Below are 26,645 nucleotides of genomic sequence, written 5' to 3' on the forward strand. Positions count from 1 at the left end.
CATTATCAAGAGAGTAGATTCCTGATAAAAGGATAAGTTTGGACCCCTTCCCTTCCTGCCCCACTTCTCTTTCTCTCACCCATGTGATATCTTCAGCCTTGTTGTGACCTCACCAGATGTGGTCCCTTGCTTGATCCTGGACTTCCCAGTCGCCAGAACAGTGAGCCGATAAATTTTCCGTGTTTATAAATTACCCAGTCTCAGGTATTCTGTGATCGTAACATAAAACAGACTAAGATAGGTACTCTGTTCCACAAAGGCATTTAGTAATTCAAGTTGCTGTAAGTTCCATCATCCTCAACTGGTGACTTAAAGGTCACTGTAGGTGTTGGACCAGTGACAGATGAAGGCTCACACCTAGCTTAAGTCTTGGAAGCAATATAGATTACTTCTTATCAAATCCCATTGGCCAGAACTCAGAAATATGGTCACACCTAACTACATGGGGGACAGGAGATAGCTGGAAGTGTAATCGAATTCTGCTCCAGAAATGAAGAGAAAATGGTTTTGGTGATCTGCTTCCAGTCTCTACCACAAGAAATTTGCAAAAATGTGGGGTTTGAAGAAAAATGTATATAATGCATCTCCAGCCCTTCGGAGACAGGCAGCAATATGGCAGCATCTGGTCTGTTTAGGGCGGACTTCCCTGGAAGGTAGCTTTCAAGCTGTGATTCTTTCTACTCATTAATAGTGTTTGGTTCTCATTATAGCTTATGTTCTGAAAAGAGTGTGTGTGGAGCATCCAGCAAGAAGTGCCCAAAAGCCTGATACTCCTCTTTATAAATGATAAAGTTGGCTTTCTGTGAAACTTGGTTTTGAGTGTATTTAGTGTGAATAAGTTGTTCACAGTTAAGCTGGTTATTAATGTTCTGTATGTGCAGCTGATAAATATCAAATTCAGAGATATGGAGGTAAAGGTAGCATCAGGATCATTTTAACCCTCCACATGTCCCATTTTAAACAAGAAGTTAAGCATTACTAATGGGAAACAAATTGAGTATGTAGCATTAAATATCCAATGCCAGAAGCTTCATTTAAAATATTCCCTGGCCATTGCTTTGTTAAACCCTGGTGTATCCATGTGGCTCCTTGAGCTATGGCCGCCATGTTTCCTAGCTTTGGCCCCCTCCCCTACCTTGGGGAGATGAATCTCCTCTCTCTTTCTTATTCATTCTCAAAAGAGTCCTGGTTTGGATGATAAATTATATGGTTATCCTTATGTCTTGGGAGAAGTTCCTTTATGGTGGCCACCACTGTTCGGGGTCTGGCTCACAACTTTGTAGAACCAGAAGCTCAGGGGTGTCAGGAAGCTCAGGATGACTGAGGTAGGAAGAAGCTGATTCACACTAAGGAAATTCCGGGAGACTGATGTTTAAACCAGAACACTGAGTTTTTAACTTCTCATGAAGGATGTGGCTGTCAGAGTAAAAACGAACATTGGTTTGCCAGTATGTTCTCACCCTTGAAGGGTAGTCTTCTTGGAGAACCAACTATCTTAATCATAATGATTTGGATGAGAGGAATCCAGGCATGGGTGTTAGCCAAAAAAGCTGCTGGAATTTGCAAGGCATGTTTCAATAATTGAAACTCAAAGAAAGTATATCTTTGGCTGATTAAGAAATTTCCCGGGTTCGAAACCCGCCTGGGCAGCGAGACCTCATCTCTACAATAAATCAAAAAATCAGCCGGGCGTGGTGGCACGTGCCTGTAATTCCGGCTACTTGGAAGGCTGAGGCGGAAGGATCGCCGGAGCCCAGCAAGTCAAGGCTGCGGTGGCTGGGAGCGGCCACTGCACTCCAGTCTGGGCAACAGAGTGAGACTCTAACTCAAAAAAAAAAAAGAAAGAAAGAAATTTCCTCTATAAACCATGCTAATGGACTCGGTTCACTTTCCAAAGAGATATGTGGGGGTAATCATCAGCTAAAAGTAAAGAATAGGGATGTGTCATTCCAACCAACCCTCTGTTTTTCACTAACATGGACTCCCAAGTTCTCTCACCAATTGGCAAGGCCTGTGAGCGCTGATATCAATGGCTGGCATCCCCTGATGCTTGAAGTTTAGCCAGAGGCATCCTTCTCCACTCCTTCCTTGGTTTATACTAGACGTTTCAGAGATCCCAAATATTCACCACCATCTCCTCCACCACCCCAGTTCCCAGTAGATAATAGACACAGTAGCCAAGAGAGGGCTAAAACCAGCTTTATTGATGGATTGGAGAGCACAGCTGTGATGTGAAGCCTGCGTGATGCTCCTTTCTTCCTCTCTGAAGTGATGGCAGTGGAGCCCATTGGGTGGGGCTCACTGAACTTACCCACCCAGTCACAGACCGAAGCTGGAACATGGGGAGCCAAGTCCTGGCTGAGCTCACCACGGGCAGGTCCTGCTGGGTCTGTTTACTGCATGGAGACTGGAAGCCCAAAACAGGTCCAAGAGAAAGGGAGAGAGAGAGAGAGAGAGAAGAAGCAGGAGGACAAGTAAGCAGGTACCTTTAGCATATTGTCTCCGCCCAGTAGAGAAAGACAGCCCAAAGCGACTTAAGCCCCATCAACGCAACCATCCCAGAAGTCACCACAGAAGTGGAACCCTCTCCCCAGTACTTTCTCTCCAGCTTGGGAATGTTGGTGGTAGAGTTTCTTCTATCTGGCTGAGCAGAAAATGTAGGAATGAAAGAAAAAGGCTTCCCCCGGGGGGGGAATTGGGTCAGGAGCTCAACTAACTGCTCAGTGAATAACTGCCCAAGTGCCATTTTGTGTGAGCCTTTGGGGTCAGCAGACATTAATCCAAACAAAGGCTCTGGTTAGAGTTGCTGGAGCCAGAACTATGGATCCAATGACTCACCTCAAATCTGGACACTAATCATTTAATTCCTTGTCTTGCCTATCTTCTGAAACCTGCACTTTTAAGGACTGCTGAGTAAGAACCTGACAGATTTAAGAGGCCACCATAGCTGAGGGCCAATTTGACTCGACAGCTATGGTATTCCAACTAATAAAGAGAGCCATGCCTTTTGTTTCATTCCAAGTAACACCTTCTAGTTTGACTGTCATATGTGGAGTTCTTAGCTTTGTGTTAAACCTATGCAGAAGACGTGTCAAGGCTATGTTGTATGGAGAGGAGAATAGAAGTGGAATCATAAGATTCTTCCGGGGCCCGTGAACAGATGGAAAGAGAAGTTTAATGGCAAGTATCACAGAGTTAAGAGTCTGATGCAGGAGTGATCACCACTGGTCTGGCCAGTGGTGATGACATTAATTTCTAGCACCCTGACATTCATCCACCTGCCTGTCTAGAAGCCCCCTCTTATATTTTTTTCTATGCATTTATAATTCTCCTGTTATCTTAATATCATTAATTAGATCATATATTTCTTTTTATGTTTCAGTACATTCCCAGTGCCAATATTTCTACTTTGGGCCTGGATGGCTGGTTTTAGCCCTCTCTTGGCAAAGGGTTAATCTCATTCATTACCTGGGATTTTTTAAAAATACTATCACCACTCTATGTTGACCTCATTTCACAGTCCTACAGGTTATCCTTCTGTAGTTTTCTACAGGCTGACTATACAACTTTACTTTAAATAAACTGAATGATTGCAAAATTATTTTTACCCCAGAGTATTTTTATTAGGGATTCCTGTCACCATATTAACATATAAAACAATCTGGATGTTGACATAGAAATGCAAATTTCACTATACAAAGGTAAGGCTCCAATCACAGTAACATGGCCCCCATATCTCTAGTATTTTAATGAAATCAACTCATAAATTCACCCCGAGATGTGATTATAAATATTAGACAAACCACAAAATATATTCCAAATACATACATTTTACAATATGTTTCAAGCACAGACAGAAATGCGTACGTTACCTACAATGTTTTCATGACCCAGCTTGCATTAGCACTAAAGACAAGATTGTGTGTATATGTATTTGCCATATAAGTGTGTGTGTGTATATCCACAAATGTACACATGGTAGTTTTCATGGAAAATTTAAACCTTTGAGGCTGTGAGTTTTACCCACCATGATATCTGAGAGGGAAAAAAGAACAATAACTTGTCATAAATTCCTCAATTGGGGCAAAATAAGCACAACTATGAATAAAGGGCATATCATGTGTCTATCCAAAGACACACATATATACAGGTTCATTATGTAACACACATGTATCAATAATATGGAATATACATATACTCACACTCTTGCTTTGAACTCTGTATCTCACTATATTATATACTGTCCCTCTTTGGAAGCAGTCTCTTCCTCATTTGATTTAGGCAACTGGTGACTATCTTCTAACAAAACTCAAATGGATGTTTCTAGAAGACTCTAATTCAATGCCGAGCAAATGGCGTTTCAGGATTCCAGTGTAACTTTGGATGGCTATTTTTTAAATTCAGCAGACCCTAATCTGCCAACTCCTTCACTTGAAAACATTTCTATTCAACAAGGAAGTGTCTGCCTAAGAGAAAAACGATGTTAGCTGGAAATGTTAAAATAATAAATTTATTAGTTCTTAATATAAATCTGCACAATTGGATTGCATGTAATATTTATTCTGTAATTTTTTCAAATACTTTACTATGGAAAATATCACTACTTCCACGATTTAAAATATGTTATCTAATATTATTTTGGAAAGGTGAGGGCTAGATGATTTGTCATGGTTAGAATCTCAAGAAAAAAATATATGATATATGATAAGAAAGGGGGACTAATTTTGTGTAGACAATGCTAGAGTACTTTTATGCCACAAAGGATGACTTAGAAGTCATATGAGAAGCCGGGCTCGGTGGCTCAGCCTGTCGTCCCGCGCCTTTGGGAGGCTGAGGTGAGTGGATGGCCTGAGCCCACAGGTTCGAGACCCGCCTGGGCAACTTGGCGAGACTTCATCTCTACAATAAATCAAAAAATTAGCCGGGCGTGGTAGTGCACGCCTGTAGTTCCAGCTACTTGGAAGGCTGAGGTGGGAGGATCGCCGGAGCCCAGCAGGCGAGGCTGCGGTGGCCGGGAGCGGCCACTACACTCCAGTCTGAGTGACAGAGTGAGACTCCAACTCCAAAAAAAAGTCATATGAGAAAAAAAGAGGAAAAATAAAAACTTCCATTCGAAACTGGTGAGGGTTCCAACGATAGAAGATATATTTCTATATCATTGTCAAATTTCAGGTATTAAACACTCTATTTAAGAAAGCAAAATAAATCAATAAAAGCACAAAAATTCCCTGCAAACTTAATAGCAAATATACATTAATGTTTGTTCAACTGAAGGCTTCATGAACTGACTTCCGAGAAGAACTGGAATGCCCAATTTAGAAACTGTGCTAATGATAGGGTTGGAGTTTCACTAGAGTCGGAGAAAGATTTCACGTGGGCCCTGTATCTTCATAAATGAAGGCAGCAAAACGTGTTCAATCCATGGAGAAATTCTGTGCCCCGTGCCATTAAGCTCTAGATTCCTTTCTTTCTCCCTTAGAATACGGTGTTGGGAAGTAGTCTGCATGGGGAAGACATCAGACCCTTCTGTCACAGATCTAATGGTATGAAGGAAGGTACTAGAGCATTTGTCCCCTCTACTGTCTGATTAGGGAGTAATGTCACTACTTTACCCAAGCTGAAATGATATGTCATCTGATTCTGATAAGTGCCCTCCATTTTCTCAATGGAAGTTCCAGTTATAAATGAGTTAAGATCTTACGGGAACCAGAAAGGAAAAGAATATATTGACTATTGACTACCACAAAGGATGATCATTGGCTTTCATCAAAATGTCATTTATTCTCATTCTCTCTCTCTCTCTCTCTCTCTCTCTCTCTCTCTCTCTCTCTCTCTCTCTCTCACACTCACACACACACACACACACACACACACACACACACACACACATACAAACACGCTTTTGATTCTCTCTCTCTCTCTCTCTCTCTCTCTCACACACACACACACACACACACACACATACACACACATACATACAAACACGCTTTTGAAGTTTCTTCTACATAATCACAACAAATGGCATGAGGGACCCAAAAAATGTACCTAAAGTTTCTCCACTTTTATTTAGATCCACTTAAACAAGTTCATATTAACTTGGACAGTGAGGGCACTGTCCTTTGCGTCACCATCACTTCCATACAACGGTAAATCTTTCCTACCACCTCTTGCCTACCAGCCTCACCAGACTCTTTCTTTTTCACTTTCCACTTGTCCAGTTCCTATCTGCTTCCACTCTTCGGTTAATGTACACTAACATGCAGTTAACTAGCATATCTTTTACATTTTTTTCCTTTAAATTTTCACTTTCTTTTAAAACCATTCTGCTTTCCCAGCCAAAAGATATGGACAGAATACAAATGAAAGAATAAGTCTTCTTGTCCAAATACTTTGAAAAATGGACCAGTCTGTGTCCATTTAATACCCTCCATTTCAACGTCCTCCAGGTCCGTTACCTGTTTCAGCAGCTTACTTACTACAGTGTCTTTCTACTCAGTTTCTACCTCAGTGAAGATAATAACAAATGATGGGATTTTTTCCAGCCAAAAATATTTTAAAAAACAAACCAGCGCCAAAACATTAAAAAATTTCTGATATACCCTTTGTGCATTAGTCTTACAATCTGTACATGTAAATAACTCCAGGAGGCTTCTTCTTTTTTTTTTTTTTTTTTTTGCTAAAAATTTACCAAAATAGTTTGAACACATAAAAATATTTTTAAAAAAACAAAACCAAAAACCCAGCATAAATTTCATTGTATAGGCATTGGTTAGAGGACATCGTTTTCACTAAGGATTATATTCAAAAACTTTCTCTTGGGTTTTTACTAAAATTCTGATTCTGAACCTTTTGGCTTGTAATAGCATCAACTATTAGAAATAGGAAAATCTAATCAGTCCAGTATATTATGTATTATGATATAATAGATAAAGAGTGTGTCTACACTATAATAGAAAATAAACGTATTTTTTGGTTATTTCAAGGTCATCTTCCTGACCTGTAACTAAAATAACTACATCTGATTGAAACTTATTTAAAGGTAGCGAGTTATGGAAAGCTAACTTAAGGGTCTGAAGAATCAGTTATGAGTAAGGTATACCTGTTGACAGCCCCATGACCATTCAGAACCAGGCATTTACCGGGGGAAAAAAATTACTAGTATTGAATATAGCCCTTAGTCATATGAGATATTAACTTCACGAGCAACCCAGCATGTAGAGGATGAGGTTGACCTTCCCAGCCACCCACTCCTTGAGGGGACAGTAGTATTCATAGTGAAACTGCTCAAACTCTGGTGTCTGGCGGATTTCACATAAGAAGGAGAGATCAATACCTGACTCCAAAAGGAGGAGGAGCAGGGGAAATACAAAAAGCAGCAGTCCCAGGCCCACCACAAGGAGCCTGGAAAAACTCTTGACCAGCGGGTTCACCCGAATATGGCCGGTCAGAATGTCGTAGCTCCACGACAATGCTCGGCGAGCCTCCTTCAGCTCTTCCTCTTCAGCAATCAAAAAGGCGTTTTCGTCTGCTTCCAGTTCCTCAAACGAATCTGTGTCTTCTCTTTCCAACTCGAGCCTGGATGGACAGTCAAAGAGCATGTCAATCTCATCGTCATCCACAGGGGTGGGGAGCAGGCTGGCACTTGGGTTGTAGGCTAGTTCAGAGATGGTTAAGGGCTCTTCTTGGATTTTATCATCCTCTTCACTCGGGGGGTCTTCATAGTCCCGGGCTTCCTTCACGGGGGAGCTGGAGATCAAGGGGGCAGAAATGGTGTCCTCTTTAGGCAACGGAACACCTGAAAAGAGACCGTTGTACTGTCATTTAATTAATTAATTATTTTCGGCAAGCAAGATTTATTGAGAGGACAGAAAAGCTCCCACAGCGGGAGGGGACCTGAGGGACTTGCCCCGTATTTTAACTTTAAACTTCAAATTTTCTTTTTTCATAAAAATCTGAAGGCAAACACCGAAAAGAAAAGAAGAACTAGGAATTTAAGGAATCTGTGAAATTGTTCTGTGGAATCCTGACTTTAAACAAAGTCCTGTTAATAACAGATCCTGTACCGTTAAGTTCTAAGGTCAACATGCTAAGCTCAAAGTAAGCAACACTTCTCAAATGGTTGGCCCTATTTACAACATTTATGTGTGCAATTCTGAATGGCAAACCTCCAATTCTGGTCATGTTTGCAAGGATAAAATGACAATAAATCACTATTATACAATAATTATGAGTGGCGTCTTTTAGAAGTCAATACTGTCTTCCACTATAGCATTATAGGAACACTATAGAATCTACCATTCAATGATAACTTTATTATTTTTATGTATTGCATTTTAGTCTTAATTCTAGACACAATTTTAAGATCTAGTTTTATAAAACTGCAATCATATTACGTGCGTAAGCTAAATCTTACTCCTTTCATTTAGCATTTTAGAATAAACATGTCTATGACACCACTCCTGTTGGTATTATTTTATAAGAGCTGCCCAACTTGGATGGACTTAGAGTCTATAATGAGTGATCTATCACAGAAAGAAATAACTGAGTATCACATGTTCTCACTCATAAGTAGATCTTGAACAATTATAATACTATGAGAAAAGGATTGGAAGCAGAGGGAAATTGCTGGGGGTTGGGGGGACAGGGAGCGGAATTGGCAGTAGTAGGAATCTGCCTGGGGAACAGAGGACACACTTCATCAACAAGGGTACCTACATAACGAACATTGGTAGACCTAACCCTGAATTGTACCCCACATCTTTCAAATAAAAAAATTAAAAATTAAAAAAAAAAGGCAAATTCAGGTCAGGCATGGTGGCTCACACCTGTCATCCCAGCACTTTGGCGGGCCACAATGGGAGAATCCCTTGAGCCCAGGAGTTTCAGACTGGCGTAGGCAGCTAAAGAAACCTCACCTTGACCAAAAAATATAAACAATTAGCTAGCGTGGTGGCACATGCCTGTAGTCCCAGCTACTCAGAAAAAAAAGAAAAAGAAAAATAGGTAGAAGCCTAGCAGTTCCCAGTATGTTTCTTTTTTGTCTCCTTCAATAAACCTTCATGCATTTTAAAGAACAGAACTGAGAGGGTATGGAGCAACAAGGATGAACATACAGCAAAAATATCAAATGATAACACTGAAAACAAAATGTAAATAGAATGCAAATAAAGCTATAAAAGAAATAGGTGATGTGGGAATGTTGAGATTTCTGTTGTTCTAGAGACTAGATGTGCAGCCAGAGAAACATTGTGAAGGCAAACTTATTAACCTAAATGAAAAAAAAAAAAAGAAAGAAAGAAAAGGATAAAGATTCCCCAAGGAAGTGACACTGGTGAAAAACTCCACATTAAAGGTACCCTTAGCCGGGCTCGGTGGCTCAGCCTATAATCCCACACTTTGGGAGGCTGAAGTGAGTGGATTGCCTGAGTCCGTGGGTTCGAGACTCGCCTGGGCAACTTGGCAAGACCTCATCTCTACAAGAAATCAAAAAATCAGCCAGGCATGGTAGCACGTGCCTGTAATTCCGGCTACTCGGAAGGCTGAGGCGGAAGGATCGCCGGAGCCCAGCAGGTCGAGGCTGCGGTGGCCGGGAGCGGCCACTGCACTCCAGTCTGGGCGACAGAGTGAGACTCCAACTCAAAAAAAAAAGGTACTCTTAGAGTTCTATCATGACATTGAAGGCACAAATAAAATGTTGAATCCAAACTTAGAAGTAAGACAGTTTACTAAGGCATGGAAAATATGCTTGCTCTATATCAGAAGTTGTTCAGAATAATGACGGCAAACACCATTTTTACAGAGAAATAAAACTCTGGATTCTAATGTTGAAAAAAAAGAAATTTATAAATGTAGCAAAAGAAAATATAGGTAAATATTAAAAACCTTACAAGTATAAAATGTGTTTTATGAAAATAAAGAGTCAGAAACCATAAAAACACTTCATTATATTTAAATTCTATACTAACTGCAAACATTAGAAAAGTAAAATTTACAAAAACAATTCTATTTACATTCCAAAAAACATAAAATACTTAGGGATAAATTTAACGAAAGATGTGCAAACCTCTGCAACAAAATGTCTTCGACGTGGCCATGAAAAATTATTTTGAAAAGTGAAACAAATAGAGAAATAAACCATATTTATAGATTCGCAATATCCAAAGACTGGAAACAACCCAAAATATCCATCCACAGGTGAGTGGAAAAACAAAATGTAGTGCATCTGTACTATGAAATACCATTTAGTAATAACAACGAACTGGATAGAGGTGTGAGTTGCACCACCCTGTGAAATGTCCTAAATGCCACTCAATTGTTCACTTCAAAATGATTTCTGCTGTGTGATCTTCACCTCAACTGGAATAAAAAAATAAATGCAAGCCACAAATTGTCTACTGCCGTACAATATTCCATGAAACCTGAAGGGAGTGTAGACTACAGTGTAGAGAAGGAAGAAAAGAGTTACAGCTTTTTGAAAGGCTTGACCCATGGGGGCGTCCCCTGTCCCCAACAGGAGACTCACTGCACTGGCCTCTTCAGGAAAGTGTGGAAGGTAACATATTGTAGGTGAGCCGTGGCACTGCTCTTTGAAGGCCACTTCCACTCCTTTTGCTATTTTCTTTTTTTTTTTATCAATATTTTTTATTTTGGTATTGTGGGGTACAGTTAAGGGTTAGGTACACAAAATGTTTCATTCAGGCACCCTTGTTGATAAAGGGTGTCTCCCCGTTCCCAGACAGATATTTACTACCGTTAATCCCACCTCCCTTCTCCTCTCTCCCCCCGCTCATAGTTTCCCACCACTGTCAATCCCTTTCTTATAGTATTACGATAGATGTTCAAGGTCCACTATATGAGTGAGAACATGTGATACTCAGATCTTTGTTTCTGTGAGAGGTCACTCAGTATTATAGACTCTAGCTCCATCCAGGTTGCTGCAAAATTCATGATTTTGTTCTTTTTTATGGCTGCGTAGTATTCCATCGTGTATATGTACTACATTTTTTAAATCCAGTTCTCTTTTGATGGACAGCATGGTTGATTCCAGGTTCTTGCTATTGTGAACAATGCTGTGATAAACATTTGTGTGCAGGTATCTTTTTGATAGAGTGACTTGAGTTCTTCAGGGTATATTCCCAGTAGGAGGATTGCGGGGTCATATGGGAAGTTGATAGTTAGAGCTTTTAGGAATTGCCACACTACTTTCCACAGAGGTTGCGCTAGTTTGCACTCCCACCAACAGTGTAGAAGTGTTCCCTTTTCACTACACCCTCTCCAGCAACTGTTATTTTTTGAGTTATTGATAATTGTCATTTGCTATTTTCTTTATTCCCGTCATCACAGGGATTTTCCACGCTCTTTGCTGTTGCTCGACAGGGTAGGATGCCTCTTCTGTGTGACCTTTCCTCTTTAAGATTCCCAATATTCAACCCATTCTCCCACTGTCTTCTTTCTGCCGTCTATATCCTTTCCTATAACAAGGGGGTGAGAAAAACCTCAAGTTTCCAGACTGCAGTATTTGTTGATAGCTCCGTTCCTCCAGTTATTCAGTCCAAAATCCTTGGTTTCCTCTACTCATACCCATATTGGAACTGTCAGCAACTTCTTTTTTTTTTTTTTAAAGATGCTTAGTTTCTTTATTGATCAGGAAAAAAATGAAAATAGCAATGAATCCTTTGTACGTCACAATTTGAAGCTGGATAATAGAAACTATTGACAAACATGAGGGAACTAGTTATCATAGGTAGAAATGTGAATTGCTATGAACACTTTTGTTTAAAATTTAATAATATTTATTAACAGACAAAATTTGCATACCTTATGTTTCAGTGATTCTACTCTCAATATCTGTTCTGAGTGAACCTTGAACTACCACATTAGTATAAGAAAAGGATTGAAAGTGGCAGTAGACTTTGGGGAGGCAGGATTGACAGTAGTTGATTTCTGCCTGGGGATGGGGGTACACACCTCATCGATAAGGGTACCTGCACGATGAATATCTGTATACCTAGCTCTGAATCGTACCCCACAATTTTAAATAAAAATTAAAAGAGAAAAAAATATATATCTGTTCTGGAAAATCACTTGTAGTTTAAAACAAAACATACCACAATATTAATCGTGGTTTTATTTATTATAAGGAAATATTAGAAAAATTTTGACTGCCCATCAGTATGAGAATCACTATCAAATCCTATGAAATAGTTATCATGTATGTATCTCCAAAGCATAATCCATTCAGATATTTTAATATTGTGCGAAGTAGCCTTAAAATATTTTTCTATACATTTACATGCATCTATTTATATAATAGAATTGGTATTTGCTGTTTTGACATAAAGAATATTATATATTTCATTTTGAAATTTTTTTAATTTCCCTCCCCCCCCACCAAGCAACTTCTACATCTCGGCTTTCAAAACATGGCCACAACCGACAGCTTCTCACCGCATCTACCGCTACTGTCCTGGTCCACCATCCTTTCTCATCTAGATTATTACAACCATCCTTTCTCATCTAGATTATTGCAACAGCACCTTCTCTGGTCTCCCTGCTTCAGCCCTTGCCCATGTAAGGGCCACTACTGACAGAGCAGCTGGAGCACCTTGGGAAAATGAAGGTGGATCACACCAATCTCACCACGCCTCTGCTCAACACTCCAGTGGCTTCTCATCTTCCTCAGAGTAAAAGCCAAGTCCTTGCAGGAGTTTCTGGAGCCCGACTCAATGCACCCTTCAACTGTTCCCACTCCAACTGTTCTTTGTTCTCTTCTCTCACTGGCCACCCTGCTGTCTCTCAAACACACGAGTCATGTTCCCCTCCACAGGGCCTCCGTACTGGCTGTTCCCTCTGCTTGGAGCACTCTGTCTTTGAAGGCCTTTCGTCAAATGCCACCCTCTCTGTTGGGGTTCCCCTAGCCATGCTATATAAAATCTTAATCTTTATCCTCAGCACCCTTAGTCTTTTCTTTCATTTATTTCTCTTCTGAGAAGACTGGCAAACCAGCAGCTTCTAGGGACGACACAATCATAGTAACTAACCCGGGGATCACAAGGACCAGGGTCTCCACAGGCCAGGTGGGTGACTAATGTGAATGGGTGTGGCCCAAGCGTGGGACTATAGGGAGTGGTGGTGACTGGGAAGAACTGATAATTTTGAGCTCCATCTAAAAGCTTTGAAGTTCAAACTTTAAAAAACAGCTGTGCTGCCCACACAAAAATGCACCTGTGGGTCTTTTAGGCATACAGGCCGCCAGTCTATAAATGCTGCTGTAATAAAAGTCAGCTGGATTTCTGTTTCAAGTCACTCAGTGTTCTAGTGCTTTAATCTCAATGACAGAAGTATCCACTTATTTTTCTGAAAAGCATGAGGCAGACAAGGAAATCAATGCTTTCTTCCCTTTCATCATTTTTCTAATGATGGGTGTTAAATATACTTTTCCCTCTTCTTTATGCTTAAATTGTGAGGCTGTGGGGTAGAGTAGAAGAGGACCCAACAAAGGTTGAACAACCCTGGGTTTAAATCCCAGCTCTGTCATCTACTTATGTTATGAGACTTAGTTACTATGTAATTAAAAGTTCCTTGATATTCTTGGAACTCTGTTTAACTACACAAGTAACATCTATCTCATAGGCTGGGGAAGGGTTATATGAAAGTATGGATGTGTAAATATTGTCCCCTGTAGCAAAAAAGAAAGTGATCGAAATTAGGAATTACTATCTCATTTGATCTATTATCAAACGATATCATTTTATTAACATATACATCAATATAGAATACAGGGTGAATTTTATTATAGCTGGCTATCCATATTCTCTTAATTTTCCTCATAGTATCATACGAACATCTATCTAAAATTTCCTATGCACCTTTTCTGGTGAATTTTAACAGTAACATACAGAGAACAGAAATACTAAATAAGATTATCCACACTGCCTCATTAAATTTATTTTATTTCATCCATATCAGAGATGCCTCCTGAATATATTCACAGAGCTCAAATAATAAGGTTAATAACTTTTTTGTTTTAGAAGTAAAATGACAATGACTTAAGAAAATAGCTTTCAAATGTATATAATTATCCAGCCCAATTAAAATTAGATAATAGCTATAAAGTTTCTTACACACAGGAAACAAATGTTAGCTATTATTACCTTTTAGTATAACAATATAATTATATGTTTTATACCATTGTTGTTACTATTGAACTTGAAGAAATGTCTTATAAAGTGAAATGCCAATAATAAAAAGGTGCTAATGGAAAAGACTGATGAGGTACAGGCAGAGTGCCTGCCGTGTACAGTCAAGCAGGTTGTGCACTGCTCATTCCCATCTGCACCATTCACATAGATCCTAGTATTCCCTAAAGATAAACCAGGCATCACAATGCTACCTACTGGGCAGGCTACTGATAGATGCCATTAACTAGAGAAGCTACTTTTTATCTCATGGCCAAAGGCAAAATACAGCCAAATTGGTGGCAAGCAAAAATAGAATGAGCAGAGCTCACACTTACACTCAGAAACAGCCTCTCTGCTTACTCTAGGCATATTTGGGACAGAATCCAAATGTTACAACTGAGGTTTCCAGCAGCTTGTGTGTATCCAAATCAGCTCGAGAGCCCGGATAACAACCCTTGTCTAATGTGCCTGTGCACGATGATATTTAGGAACAAAGCAATGCAATACTGGGTGTCATCAGCGGAAAAAAAAAAGGTACTAAAATGAGGACACTAATACCCTTAACTCTCTCACAAGTTGTGGAAAGGACGAAAATGTGGAGAAAAGGAAAATGAGCAAAAACACTTAGGGGACAAAATGGTGATATCAGAATATAACGGATCAGTCTGGGTTCCTTGGGGTAACTCTAAACCCACTTGACGATGTCCTTCCTGTGTGGAATCGGCATTGTCATCACTGTCATCTGGTTGAAAACAAACTGGCTCACTTTGCAGGAGACATTCCTTCAGCTTTACGTCCTGCTCCTTCTACCTTGGCCCCGACGCTGGCCCTGTGAGCACAAGGCCTTTCTCTACCCTGGGAGGCTTTGGCAAATGGTATCACTGGAAACCACCATGCTGGTTCCCTCTGAGGTGCCCTGAGACACCCTGTGCTGACACCTGGCTATGGAATGCCCATTAAACCTTCAGGGCAGTGCTACAAAGAAAGCAGCACCACCATTCAGCAGGGAGGAGGGTGTTTTAGAATATCACAGAGGCTTTTTAGACATCATAGTGATTGGAGAGATTAGTGTCATTAGGACGATGGGGTCAGGGAAACAGACATGCCAAAGTGTATAGGATGGTCCTACAAGACAAAAGACGTGTTTGCATACCACACAACTTTCGTTTTCAAAAAAACTTTTTAATTAATTAATTTTTTTATTTTAAAGATGCGGGGTGCAATTCAGGGTTAGGTATACAAGTGGTCATCGTACAGGTAAAGTTTGGGCTTCCCTTCGGTCCCCACTTTGCCTGGTTTGAGATCAGGTACGCTTATTGATGTTTGGGCCAGCCCACCCCACCCCAGCTGTATCCCACGACTGCCAATCCCTTTCTTATAGTATTGTGGTAAATGTACAGGGTCTGCTTTTGAGTGAGAACATGTGGTACTCTGTTCTTTGTTTCTGTGATAGATCGCTGAGTATTATGGACTCTAAATCCATCCAAGTTGCTGCAAAGTCCATATGTTTGTCCTTCTTTATGGCTGTGTAATATTCCATTGCATATATGTACCACATTTTTTTAATCCAGTCCGGTTTCGATGGGCAGCATGGTTGGTTCCATGTTTTTGCTATTGTGAATAGTCCACACAATTCCAAATGTCAGAATATCAGATATTATTCATATAAATGAAACTCCTATTTATAATGATCTGAATCTGTAACCTACCTCTGTTTTATATTTAAATCTAAAGCATCTGGGGTGTCATTGTAACAAATTTTGAATTTCCCAGAAATGCAACCACTGGATAAATTGAAGGAAGACTTTTGCTGGGAGTTGTTTAGCAGTTCAGAATATCACATCACCATCAGGGATGCCCAAGGTTTCAAGTTGCCTGTGTGGTAGCACATATTACCACCCTACCTCTGTTAGCTGATTCCCTTAATACTCATTCCCCTCCTTTTCCAAGCTTCTCACACCTTTTCTGCCTCCTGAGGAGTCATGCTAGGAAAAAACCTTTATCACTGTATCATAAACGATTTACTTCTACTTTCTCTTTATAGTGCAGTCAAAGCAGTAGTTTGACTTTAATGTGAAGTGTCGGTAGACTGTGTTTCCTATAAGTTGCATCTCAAGATGGTCAAGAAAACATGACACGGTGCTTGCTTTTACAGGGGATCACTGGGTCCAAGAGTGCTGGCAACCACAGTTCAAGTGCACTGTGAAATTATCAGGTCTCTACGGACTTCACCTATTTGCTGCTTACTGACCAGAACCATCCTTCTCAAAGTGGAAACCATCCTTCTCTAAGTGACCTACCTGTGTTGATCAGCTTGGCAATCAACACTGGCTCTGGAAGTTGTGCTGCCCTCTTAAATCAAGGGTAAGAAAGAGAAAGGTGAAGGAAGAGTGGGAGAGGGAAACAGAACAGGCCATCACTCTACTTCTGATCAATGGGATGGAGCAGAAAGAGCCGTGACCTGGGATACAAGACATCTGCATTCCCCCGGCTGAGCCATAGCTATCTGAGCAACACGAGACGTGCCACTTCAGTTCTATTGTCTTGGACTTTTTACCTGTGAAATGGACCCCTCCCAGTTCCTGCATTCTGTGGCTCCACCTTAGATTATATCTGACAATAAACGGTCCCACTTATAGCTAAACAGAGAGAGAGGAGAAGGAGACAAGGGCAATAAGACTTTTAAAAACTGTCTACATGGCGAGACCCAATCCTCCCCACCACACAGTATGTCCATGTAAAAAACATGCAGGTGTACCCCCTGGATCTAAAATAGAAATGGAAAGAAAAATTGTACATGGCGAGATACCTTAAAGTACATAATCACTGATATTCACAAAAGGAGATGAGAAAACTGAGGCTTGGGGAGGTGAAGGTCACACACTAGAACACTAGAAAGCAATACAGCAGGGGTTTGTATCCATGCCTGTCTGACTCCAAAGCCCATGCTTTCTCCAGACTACCATGTTGCTTGAAGAGAAGATCTGAGAGGCTCAGGGTGACCCTCACCTCACCTAACTAAGGAGCAAGAACCTTCTCTGTGACTGGCCCCATTTCATCTGCTAAAACCACAGTGTCATTATATGTTGGGCACCCATTCATCTGCATTTGCCTGGAACAGTCCTACTCTATGCCCGTTGTCTTGGTAGCATTATTAAAGTTCCTTTTTCACCCTCAAAAATTTTACCTAATAAATTATATGATCACTTAATTATATGTCAGCTCTCCTGTGATTGTATCATCGCCAAGATAGAAGCCGCATAAGCATGCACACAAAATCACTTGCTCTCGTGGGAATGAACAGTGTGGGTCAGAAGTAAAATAAACTTTAAAATTTACTATATTCTGCTATCCACCCCCCTAACATTTTCTCTCCAAATTAAGCATCATGCAGACTGCTAACATTTAGTAAGACAGTATGCCATTAACCTCATGTGAGATTCACTCATTGCTTCTTTTTGGGGGGTTAAAGTTGAAGTCTTCAAGTGAAACTCCTGCTCCCTGGGTTTAAACAACAACAACAAAAATACCAGGAATCACATTTACTTTTCCAGATGAGGGTTTTTGCTTTCAGGCACGGACATTGGAGAATATCTAACACTAGAAATGTTCCTGGTGCCACTGAATATCCTTGGGAGGCGGCCCGTTCATTCTATTTAAAACCTATGAAGAGTGATCTCAGTGACTCAGGAAAGTATGCACAAATGGAAACTTAGACACAAACACTGACACACAGAGCAAATCCTACCGCTACCCCATCGCTGCGCCTCAGCTGAAACCTAGAACACTGGCTTCCATGCAGACATCTTCGCCCAGCATCCAGAGCTGGCAACATGGGGCCGGCACGCTTCTTACTCCCCTTGCCCCACCCTTAGGCTTCTTCCTTGCAGACTAAACTGTCCTCTCCTGGTGGCCGTCATCTGCCGACCTCCTGGTTTGCCTCTACTTTCACTGACCCATAGTCTTACCATCATCCTGGGTGACTTCCCCACGAGGATGAGGAAGAATTCATGAGGATGAGTCATCACTCCTTGTCCTGGCATTTGCAAGGTCAGCTGCCCCTCCCAGCTCACTGAAATGGCTCTCCCAAGATCTCCAAAGACCACCATGTTGCTAAAGCATGGAGTGTTTTTTCCACCCTCCTACTGATCCCTTGACTCTCTCAGTTGTCATCCGATGACTCTAAGCTACCTCCGCCTTCATAGTCTCTTCCCTCTATTTGTGGAGGCCTCAGCTCTCTGCTCTCCTCCTGCTGGACCCTCTTCCTTGGAGTCTCATACTCATAGCTTCAATACGCTACTGCAGCACCGTTTATCCTGGTACTGCAGGTCACCAGTGTCCCTTAGGGTGTCACCAGTTGTTCCTTGAATGAAGGGCTCTGTGGTCAGAGAAATCTGGGAAATTGTGCACATTCTATATTTCTTTTAGACACTACCATCAAGGTTAAGAGTATAAGCTCCAAAGTCACCTTTCTGGGTTTCAATCCTGACCTTGTACTAATTGTCATGGATAATTACTTAATTCAACACTTAATTGTTCTATTCCAGTTTCCTCATCAAAAAATGGGAAGAATTCTAAGACATACTGCATGGGGATGCTGATTGAAGAGGAATACAGGAGTTCATGCGTGTAGAGTGCCTGACACATGGCAGGCACTCAATAATATTGCTCCCAGTATATTAAAACATCTGAAAGGTCCTGAAGAGAAAAAAATTAGATTTACTCCATTTAACTAAATATCTCCCAAGTTTATTTGCCCAGAGAACTTAGAGAACAACTTAGTTCAGGAAACACGTGTTGCAGAACCTCTGGGCCATCTCCACTCAAAACCCTCCGATGAACTCCAGATTTACCCTCCAACTGTACCCAGGAACATCACCCTCAGGAAGTGCAAAGTCAAACACATCACCTCTCCACCAAAGCTTTCCCTCCTCCACCATTCACTGCCTAGTAAATGCCATCACCTTCTACTTGGTCTCTTAATAAGACAGCAGTCTTAGAGTTGGCCAAGAATTCTCACTCACTGTTTACATCTGTCATTAACGTCTACAAACTCCGCCACTTTCAAAGCCATTCCCGCTTCTCCGTTTCTTCCTTCTCAACTGGATAATAGCAATGGCTCCCCAACTTGTTTCCTTGACTTGAGACTTGACGTCAGTTCCTTGTGAATTATTTCCAGAACAATTATTTTTAAATGCCTAATTCGTTCCATCAATCCTCTTATATGGTGCGTTTTGCCTTTCAGCCTAACTAGGAAACTAAACTCTCTTGAGCTTAGCATGAAAAGCTCTCTTTTGCCCCACCCACTTCCTCCATACCCAGCTATTGAGAGAGGCCCATGAGTGCCATGATATGTCATGCCTCTGTGCCTTTGCACAGACCACTGCCTCTTCCTGGAATGCCCTCTGCACCCACATTCTTCAAGACCCCATATGTAACCTCCTCTGGGAAGGCTTTCTTACACCCTTCCCACTCCCAGTATGATATAGATATATCTTATCTTGTAGTTTCATGGTTGACTGCTTATCATTCACTTTTGCCCAAATGATTAGTCTACATCAATCATGGTAATTCCAGTCTCTTGGTCACATTTGGTTTAGAAATGAGCATATGAGCCAACCTTGAAAATAAAAATTGAAAAGGACACAGAGAGACAGTGAGGCATGGGGGAGAGACTTCTGAGAAAGGTTTTTTGCTTCTAAGAAGAACATCCTTGAAAGATACAGTCTCTTTGTCTCGTGACATTGTTGTAACTGAAGGGAACAGCAGAAACTTTGGCAGCCAGCCTGTGATGGTGTCGGCAACTGTTGGATGGGAAGTTTGGCCAAGTGAAAAGAGCAGTGTAGAGATGAAATGAAACTGGTCTCCACCCTGGAATCCTTTCTGACTCTGGATAATAAATCACCTTATTATTTAAACTAGTGCTAATTAGAATTCTCCATTACTTGCACTGATGGCATCCTAACTGATGCAGCTGTCACACCATCTTGTGACTCTCTTTATCATCACAATCAATCATCACACTGTGCTGCAGATTTATTATGGTTTTTTTCCATTAAGTTTTTAGCTCATGAAAGGCAGAGACATGAGATATCTACCAGAGAACTGCAGAAATCACTATGTGCAATGGCAAATGTATAATAGCAAAACGTTAGAAAAATTCTCACCAAAGTCAGGAACATGACAAAAAACTCTCATCACACATCAATATTATTGTGATGCCTCTAGATAATGAATTATGATAAAGACAAAAAATAAGAAGTGTAAATATTGGAAAGGAAGGCACAAAACTCTCATAATTTCCAGACAATAGAATTATCTACATAGAGAAGAGATTAAAATAAACCAGGAGAATTAATAAGAGTTCAATAAGGTGTTCAAATCCAAGATCAAGATATTAAAGCTGATGTTTTTCTTGGCATGTATGCCAAGAAAATATAAAACTATGAAAATGAAAAATCCCATTCAAAATAGCTAAGTGCACAAATTAAAATACTCATATAATATCCAAGAATATCTATAAAAGAAGTCTTCGAGATATCATGAGGACAATGTTAAAATATAAGTGGCACAAAAGAAAATCTCAATAAATAAGAAAACATGATGTTCTCGAATAGGATGCCTTGAAATTTTGAAAATTCAGCTCTCTTCTCAAAATCTAAAATTGGATGCTATTTTAATAGAAATCCCAACATATCTTTTAAGAAGCCAAATGGAAAAAGTACCCATGAATAATCAAAAAGTCCTATATCACAAAAAGCAATGAGTATATTAGACCATGGACTACTAGGCAACATTAAGAAGAAAAGCTTAAAGCACTAAAAAAGGACATGGAAGAAACGTAAATGCATATTTCTAAGTGTCCGAGAAGGTCACATACTGTATGATTCCAACTAAATGATATTCTGGAAAATGCAAAACTATGGAGACAGCCAAAGATCAGTGGTTGCCAGGGATTAGGTGAGGAATAATAAACAGGTTAACATAGGATTTTTAGAGCAGTGTCACTACCTTGTATGACACTATAGTGGTAGATACATGTCAATACACCTTTGCTCAAACCCATAGAATGTGCAACATCAAGGTATGCCCTAATGTAGACTACGAACTTTGTGTATTCATGATGTGTCAATGCAGGTTCATCAGCTGCAACAAATGCATTGCTCTAATGCACATGTTGATTTTAGGGGAGACTCTGTGAGCACAGGGCAGAGGAGATATGGGAAATCTGTATACCTTCCTCTTAATTTTACTGTGAACCTAAAAAATGCTCTAAAAAATAAATTTGTTTTAAAAAATGCAGGGGAGAGATTTGACCTTCCCAATATCAAAACTATTCTACAAAGTTAATAGTGGAGGGGGAATAATAAAAGACACAGTTCAGAAACATATGCTTGAATATAATGGAAATGTGTTTCTGATATATAATTTTTTAAAAACTGCTAACCATTTAAGGAAAGAAGGTACATCTTTATATGTCATTCACATACAAAAATTCCTAAGAAGTTAAAAGGTCGAACTAAAACAAATATTAAATGCTACATGAAATTGCCATTTTTGGCCGGCTCGGTGGTTCAGTCTGTAATCCCAGCACTTTGGGAGGCTGGGGCGAGTGAATTGCCTGAGCCCGCAGGTTCGAGACCTGCCCGGGCAACTTGGCGAGAGCTCATCTCTACAATAAACCAAAAATTAGCTGGGCGTGGTAGCGTACACCTGTAGTTCCGGCTACTTGGAAGACTGAGGCGGAAGGATCAGGGAGCCCAGCAACTGGAGGCTGCGGCCGGAAGCGTGCCACTGCACTCCAGTCTGAGTGACGGAGTGAGACTCCAACTCAAAAAAAAAAGGAAATTGCCATTTTTGTGGGTCAAAAGTACCTAATTATCAGCAGTTACATATAATTCAAGCTACTGCATTAATTATGAAGGAGAAAACACAGGAAACACTTTATAATCTTGACATGAAGAAAACTGACAGTAAAAATAAATAAAACCTAAAATATGCAAAAATGTAGTGGTCTGCACATATAGAAGTTGTCTGTACATGTAAGAAGCGCCTGTGTTACAAAGTTAACATTTGAAAAAGGTTAAAAGCCAAGTACCTATTAGAAGAAAAAAAGGTAACATTTCGAAAAGGCAAAGGATCAATATTCAGATTTTAAAAGAATTCCTAAAATCTGCAAAGTAAACAAATAGACAAGTCTCAGAAGTAAAAAGGAAAATGGATAATTATCATTTGAAAAGATGCTCATCCTGACTGGTAAAAAGGGATATGCAAATTAAAACAATAAAATCCCATTTTTATTTCAATGATCTTGCAAAATTGACCGTATCAGGGCTAGTGATCATGTGAGATAGTAGACACTCTAATACTCACTTTGTTAGTGAGTACTCATCTTCTAGAGGATAATTGGTCCACCTCTCTCAAAGGTTAAAATGTGTATAACCTTCAACCCAACAATTACACTTTTGGGACTCTATCATAGCAAAATGCATGCATATACACATTCATTATAGCACCATCTGTGATAGTCAAAAAATAAGACTTCCACTTCCAGCAATAATTTGGTAATTAAATGAGTGAATTATTGTATCTCTGTATTACATATTATTCAGTCATTTTACAAAGGGATGTGCATTAATATATACTGATATGGAAAGTCCTCCAAGTCATATGATAAAGTGAAAAACATGAATTATAAAATAATATACCTCAAACAATCCCATTCATGCAAAAATCATCCCATATCCCACATGGCAATATTCATAGATTGGCTATTGGGAGTCTTAGGTAAAGGAAAACATCTACATATCTGTGCTTTAAAAATCTTTTACTACAAGCACACACCATATATTACGTACATCATACAAAAACAATTAATTTCATTTCAATTCACTTAGGAGTCAGTTCCACACATGAACGTGAGATATGATCAATTCCAGACATTTCCCAGGATGTATTTGGTTTTAATCAATGGATAAAAACTACATATACACATAGAATCAAAGCTTCTTTCCGGCTGTAAGCTCTGACTTTTAAAATTACTATTTCAATTTATATTTTCCCTAAGGATCATAAAATGTAATATTTACAACGAAAACGAAACTGGCAGAATGTCAGTTTGATCCCAATTCTTCAGCTAATCTTTTCTTGGAGTAAGCTCTGCTTTGAGGGTCAAGGGGAACTTTGCCTCCTCCCCGGCAAGCAAATCTGAGATCGACCCTGTCAACAATGAAAAGAGGGAGGCGTGTTTTGATCGTCCAATCTGCCTTCTCTGTAATCTCCTCTCACTACTGCGCAATCTGAAGGGGCACACCACTGCTGTCCCCCTGTACCTCCCTGCTGACTAGGGCATCATTTGTCTTTATAACCACTTGACATCATTTTCCTTGAGCAAGGGAACACACCCTCCCGTTTCCCCTTTGCACTAGCTTGCTCCCTCTCCTCCTGCTTGTTTCTGCATTTCTTCCTCCTTCTCTCTCTTCCCACCCTTGTCAAAAACCTCTGAAGCCAATTCACCCTGGCTTCTCTCCAGAGAGGGGAGAGCAGGAAGCTGGGAACCCGCACACTTCTCCAGGCACGGGATGACAGCCCAGGGTCTGGCACATACCGGCATTCCGAGCTGTGACCTTGGAGCCGTGTCTCAGCAGACGGACAAATACGTTACTGTTGCAGTGGTTCACCATGTGCAAGTGAAGGCTTCGTCGAGTCTGGATCCTGACCAAGCATTTTGCCATACTGGTTATTCCAACCTCCCTTGGTCTCCTCTGCCGGTCATGGCCCAGGGCAGCCTTTCCCTAACCGTCCATTCTGTTATAAAGGACCTAGGCAGGACCCGCTGAATGAATCAAATGTCAGGTTCCTAATGCCGCCAACAGAAATAACTCATGAGGGATCAGCATCAGGAGGGGAGGAAGGAGGGGGATGCTATTTTTAAACTCTCCACTCACTCCTCTAACAAACAATGAAATGTTATTCATCATCCCGACCCCAACCTTTCTAGCCCATCCAGACCAGTGGACCCTGGGCAGTTGACTTCCAGTTTCCCAAGAATCAAATGCCCCCAGGAGATACGATGACAATGGGGGTAACTCCCAAAGGGAAAAATAATCCACCTTGACTTCTTTTAAAAACTACTTATTGAGGCTTCACGGTGTTCTAGATAGAGCAGTACTGTCCAACAAGAATACAATGCAAGCCACTTCAGAACAAGGAAGAAACATTTAAAAAGTAAAGAAAATATATTATAATTAATTTTAATAACGTCTTTTATTTGAAGTCAAGATCTCTAAAATAGTATCTCAACATGAAATAATATGAAAATTTTTCATAAAACTGTTGACATTCTTTTGGGGGACCAGGTCTTTAAAACTGGTGTGTGTGGCACACATATAGCACATCTCAATTCGGACCGGCCTCATTTCAAGTGTTCAGTAGCTACGTGGGGCAGCCATATTGGACAGCACGGCCCTTGACAATGTGCTGAGTCCTCACACACATTATCTCCATCCCCACAACAATGCTAAGATTTTCTTTTTTAACTTTATAGATAAAGAAACATCGGCTTGGAGAGTAACTGACCTGACCAAAATCACAATGTCAGTAAATGGCAAAGCCATGATTGAACCTAGGCATTCAACCAGTACTAGCTGACTTTAAAATCCCAGAATGAGAGTTGCTAGTGTTTTAAATGCAGGGTCCAACCAACCAACCATCACATTCTGAATCTTAGTGCTTTGAAAGTCCTGCACTTGTACATCGGAGGCATCAAATGTGCTTGCATCCCAGTATAAGTGCTCAAAGAAACAAACTGTTTTCATTTTTTTTAGGGACGTGCTAAAATTTGGAAAATTTTCAACTGATTAATAACTGCCCCTTCATCATATCTTATTAAGAGTTACATTTCTTGGCTGATACATTTTTCTCACCCTGACTTTCAGCAGAAAAAACTTCCCTCGCACAACTTCATCATGCATGCATACATTTTCCTTCTTTAAATAGCTACTGCCACCAAAAGACGATTTTTCTAATAAGAAAAATATTCTTTTTTCCTTCCCAATGAAACAAAGGCTTATTATTCAGCGCAGTCAGCTGAAATACTGCGTTGTTATGCTTCATTGTGGGAATATAAATTAATTTAGCATTTCTGGAAGGAAATTTAGCAAAATGTATGGAGTTTTACAGCTGTGGTATTCTTTGACCCAGAAATCCTACTTTTAGGAATTATTGCATTCCTCAAATGTTGTCCTGAGGGAAATAATCAGAAGTGTTGATAAAAAAATTTTGGACAAAGATGTGCATCAGAGTCTCATTTATTATAGCTCAACAAAAGTTCATTTAAATTTGCAGTGGGAAAATGGTTAAATATATGTGGTAGAATATTGTACAGAAATTAACATTCATGATTCAAGGAATTTAATGATGTGAGAAAATGCTTGCAACATACCATCAAATGAAAAAAAGCACCTTTAGATAAGCAGTGTGACTTCAACTATGTAAAAATGCATACAGACAAAAAGATAAGACTGATAGTAAGTTCTAGGAGGGAAGAAGCCATGGCCAGCCATATAGTATGATTGAGGTGGGGCAGGCCACTTCTGGGGGTCTCACAGGGGTCCCACTCCCCTCTCATGGGTTAGCAGCCCCACATATGACACAGCAATTCCTACTCTCAAGGGGGCTGGTCAATTTTCAAACCTGTCACTTGAAAGGAAGATACCCCTAAAAGCTCACAAAATCTTCCACCCTTTGCAATTATTCTGGTGGCATAATTCTGAGCAGAATCCTTATATATAAGACAGATAGACTGACACAGAGGAGGGACCCTGTAGCAGAACCTACCAGGCCTTCTCACCAACAGTGCTTCTTGAAGGACTACTGAAAACTCTTTAGGACATTGAAGACTGTATCTGAAGACCACTTTCCCAGATGAACCGCTATGTTGCAGTAACACAGATGAAGAATTCCAAAGTTTAATGAGGGTTCATTTTGCATGGCAGTAGGCCAAGGCTCAGCACTAAGGAAATCTCCCTTTGGCCTGCTGGGAGGGAATACAGATAAATCTTCATGCTTATCATCATGTTTCAACAACTTCTGACCCGAGAGATCACTTGGAACAGATTTCCCAAAAACAAATCAGAAAGCAAGTGAAACAGCAACTTGGATGGACCCGGAGGCTATAATACTGAATGATCTATCACAGAAACAAAGAACTGAGTACCATATGTTCTCATTCATAAGTGGACCTTGAACAACTGTCGTAATACTATAAGAAAGGGTAGTGGGGAACTGCCAGGGGAGGGGGCGGGGCACACCTCATCCACAAGGGTACCAGCATAATGAACATTTGTATACCTAACCCTGAATTGTACACTACTTCTTTAAAATTAAAAATAAAAAAAGAAAGAAAGTGAAAAACCTGAAACAAAACCACTGCCACACTTCTGTTCTTTTCTACCGGGACATTAC

The 26,645-nt window shown here is 40.3% G+C and overlaps 1 protein-coding gene across 1 annotated transcript in view; it reads right to left on the reverse strand.

The window, feature by feature from the left end:
- Positions 1-2,181: 2,181 nt before the first annotated feature.
- LOC103262872 (FERM domain-containing protein 3) overlaps positions 2,182-26,645 on the reverse strand; it is a 73,141-nt gene continuing 48,677 nt past the window's right edge. Inside the window, exons 8-9 of the mRNA XM_008060520.1 lie at positions 7,334-7,795; positions 2,182-2,407 (exon numbers count right to left, since the gene is read on the reverse strand). Of these exons, the coding sequence (XP_008058711.1) occupies positions 2,394-2,407; positions 7,334-7,795 (476 nt within the window). The 3' untranslated portion in view covers positions 2,182-2,393. The remainder of the gene's footprint in view (positions 2,408-7,333; positions 7,796-26,645) is intronic.

The sequence above is a fragment of the Carlito syrichta genome, unplaced genomic scaffold (genome assembly GCF_000164805.1).
Source record: "Carlito syrichta isolate Samal-C Ts95f unplaced genomic scaffold, Tarsius_syrichta-2.0.1 Scaffold304638, whole genome shotgun sequence".
NCBI classification, from domain to species: Eukaryota; Metazoa; Chordata; class Mammalia; order Primates; family Tarsiidae; genus Carlito; species Carlito syrichta.